The sequence below is a fragment of the Lolium rigidum genome, chromosome 3 (genome assembly GCF_022539505.1).
Source record: "Lolium rigidum isolate FL_2022 chromosome 3, APGP_CSIRO_Lrig_0.1, whole genome shotgun sequence".
In the NCBI taxonomy this organism is placed as follows: Eukaryota; Viridiplantae; Streptophyta; class Magnoliopsida; order Poales; family Poaceae; genus Lolium; species Lolium rigidum.
In genome coordinates, this window is record NC_061510.1 from 343,860,493 (window position 1) to 343,862,137 (window position 1,645).

General features: G+C 48.6%; 1 protein-coding gene across 1 annotated transcript; it reads right to left on the bottom strand.

Moving 5' to 3' along the window:
* Positions 1–441: 441 nt before the first annotated feature.
* On the bottom strand, positions 442–1,074 carry LOC124697157 (protein YIPF5-like). Its single transcript, XM_047229788.1, has one exon. It carries the CDS (start codon positions 1,072–1,074, stop codon positions 442–444), a length of 633 nt encoding a protein of 210 aa, XP_047085744.1.
* Between the last annotated feature and the right edge of the window lie 571 nt (positions 1,075–1,645).

Consider the following 1,645-nt stretch of genomic DNA (forward strand, 5'->3'; position numbering starts at 1 on the left):
AAAGATTTCATTTGATCGATTGTCATTGCGAGGGTTTCACTAAATTGTTGGGGGGTTTTATTTGGGGGTGTAGGAGGTGCAGAAACAATAAACCTCTGTCTGCTTACAGTTATAGTTTCTGTCGAGCAACCAGCCAAACGTAGTCCCCTTCTTTAACTTTTTTCCAGAGGGCTTTAGCATCCATGCTGATAACCATGTTCATTGTACGCTAATTTTATTTTTTCATGTAAGCTAAGGCAATCTGAAGTAACGGGGGTGGTCATTTGTGGAAATGAAGACGGTAAAGAATAATTTCCAAATGGATTACAAACAGAAGGAGTGAACGTCCATGGCAAACTTGTGTAGTCTGATACTCTGATAACAAAGAAGGTTTACGTGGACAATAATTAGCATCATCTAGGGAATTTATGCAACCGTACCTTGAGTACCATATAAACAGCATCAAATGATGACGAGAAGAGCGAAGAGCATGTAGACGAGCCAGCAGGCGAAGGCAATGAGGCACATATGGTCCTTGGCGGTGGATGCTAGCAGCGTAGCGCAGACCCTGGTCGACCAGAGCACGAACCCCATGGCGACCCCGAAGATGAGCCAACCTCCCCGCGGCAGGAAGAGAGAGACGGCGGAGAAGATGACCATGGGGAGCATGCCGTACCCGACGAGGCTGGCGCACCTGCGTAGGTCGGGACCGCCAGGGCGTCCGGCCGAGATCTTTGAGAAGACAAAGTAGAGGAAGAGGGACGCGACGGTGGCCGACCCAAGAGCGATCCCGAAGTGGAGCTTCCCAGCGAGGAGCTGGAAGAGGCCGAAGGAGAGGATGAAGAGGAAGGGGCCGGAGAGATCGGCGTCGGCGTGGATGGAAGGGTCGGCGGAGCGGAGCGGGTGGAGGACGATCGAGAGCGTCTTACGCCAGACCAGACGCATGTTGATGCCGAGCTCCTCGAGAAGCGGCTTCTCGTCGACGATGGAGGCGGGTGGTTGGGCGGGGACGGTCTCGGGGATATGGCGGCGTTGGCGGAAAGTGGGAGTGGACACGTTGAAGACCACCGGCGGCAGGGGGAAGTCCCTCGCCATGACCACGGCGACCGCGAGGGTTTGGAGGCTGCCGGGGAGTTGGGTTTTGGACTCTGCGATTCTTTCCGGCCTGGTGATCAACCTAACTCTGTGTGCTTTCGTTAGGTTTTCGGCGTGTTCGTTTTTGCCTTGACTCTGTTAGTACTTTATACGTAGTGGTCCGGGACTCCGGGAAAGTTAATGTGTTTCCAATCGCACGTACGTAAGGCCGGATCAAATAATTTAAGAAGTCGACTAAAATGTAGGAAGATCGAAGGTGACTAAAATGTAGCAAAATATAATTATTAAACAATTATTTGTAAATGCGAGGTTTTACAGTACATCATCATACTACATATTTTATGGTGTAGCACTCATATGATTTGGTCCAGATTTAGCCCCAATGACAACAATGTAATTTTCAATTAACCCTAACTAATCTGTAACTGATTCATATAATCATGGCCATAAGAGCATGCACAATAGGGAGTATTTAGAGGATGCATAACAAAATAGACAAGTTTTTATCTAAGACCAGTGCATATGCCTAACTAAACATATCTCTTATACAAATAAGCATCACTGCTAAAAA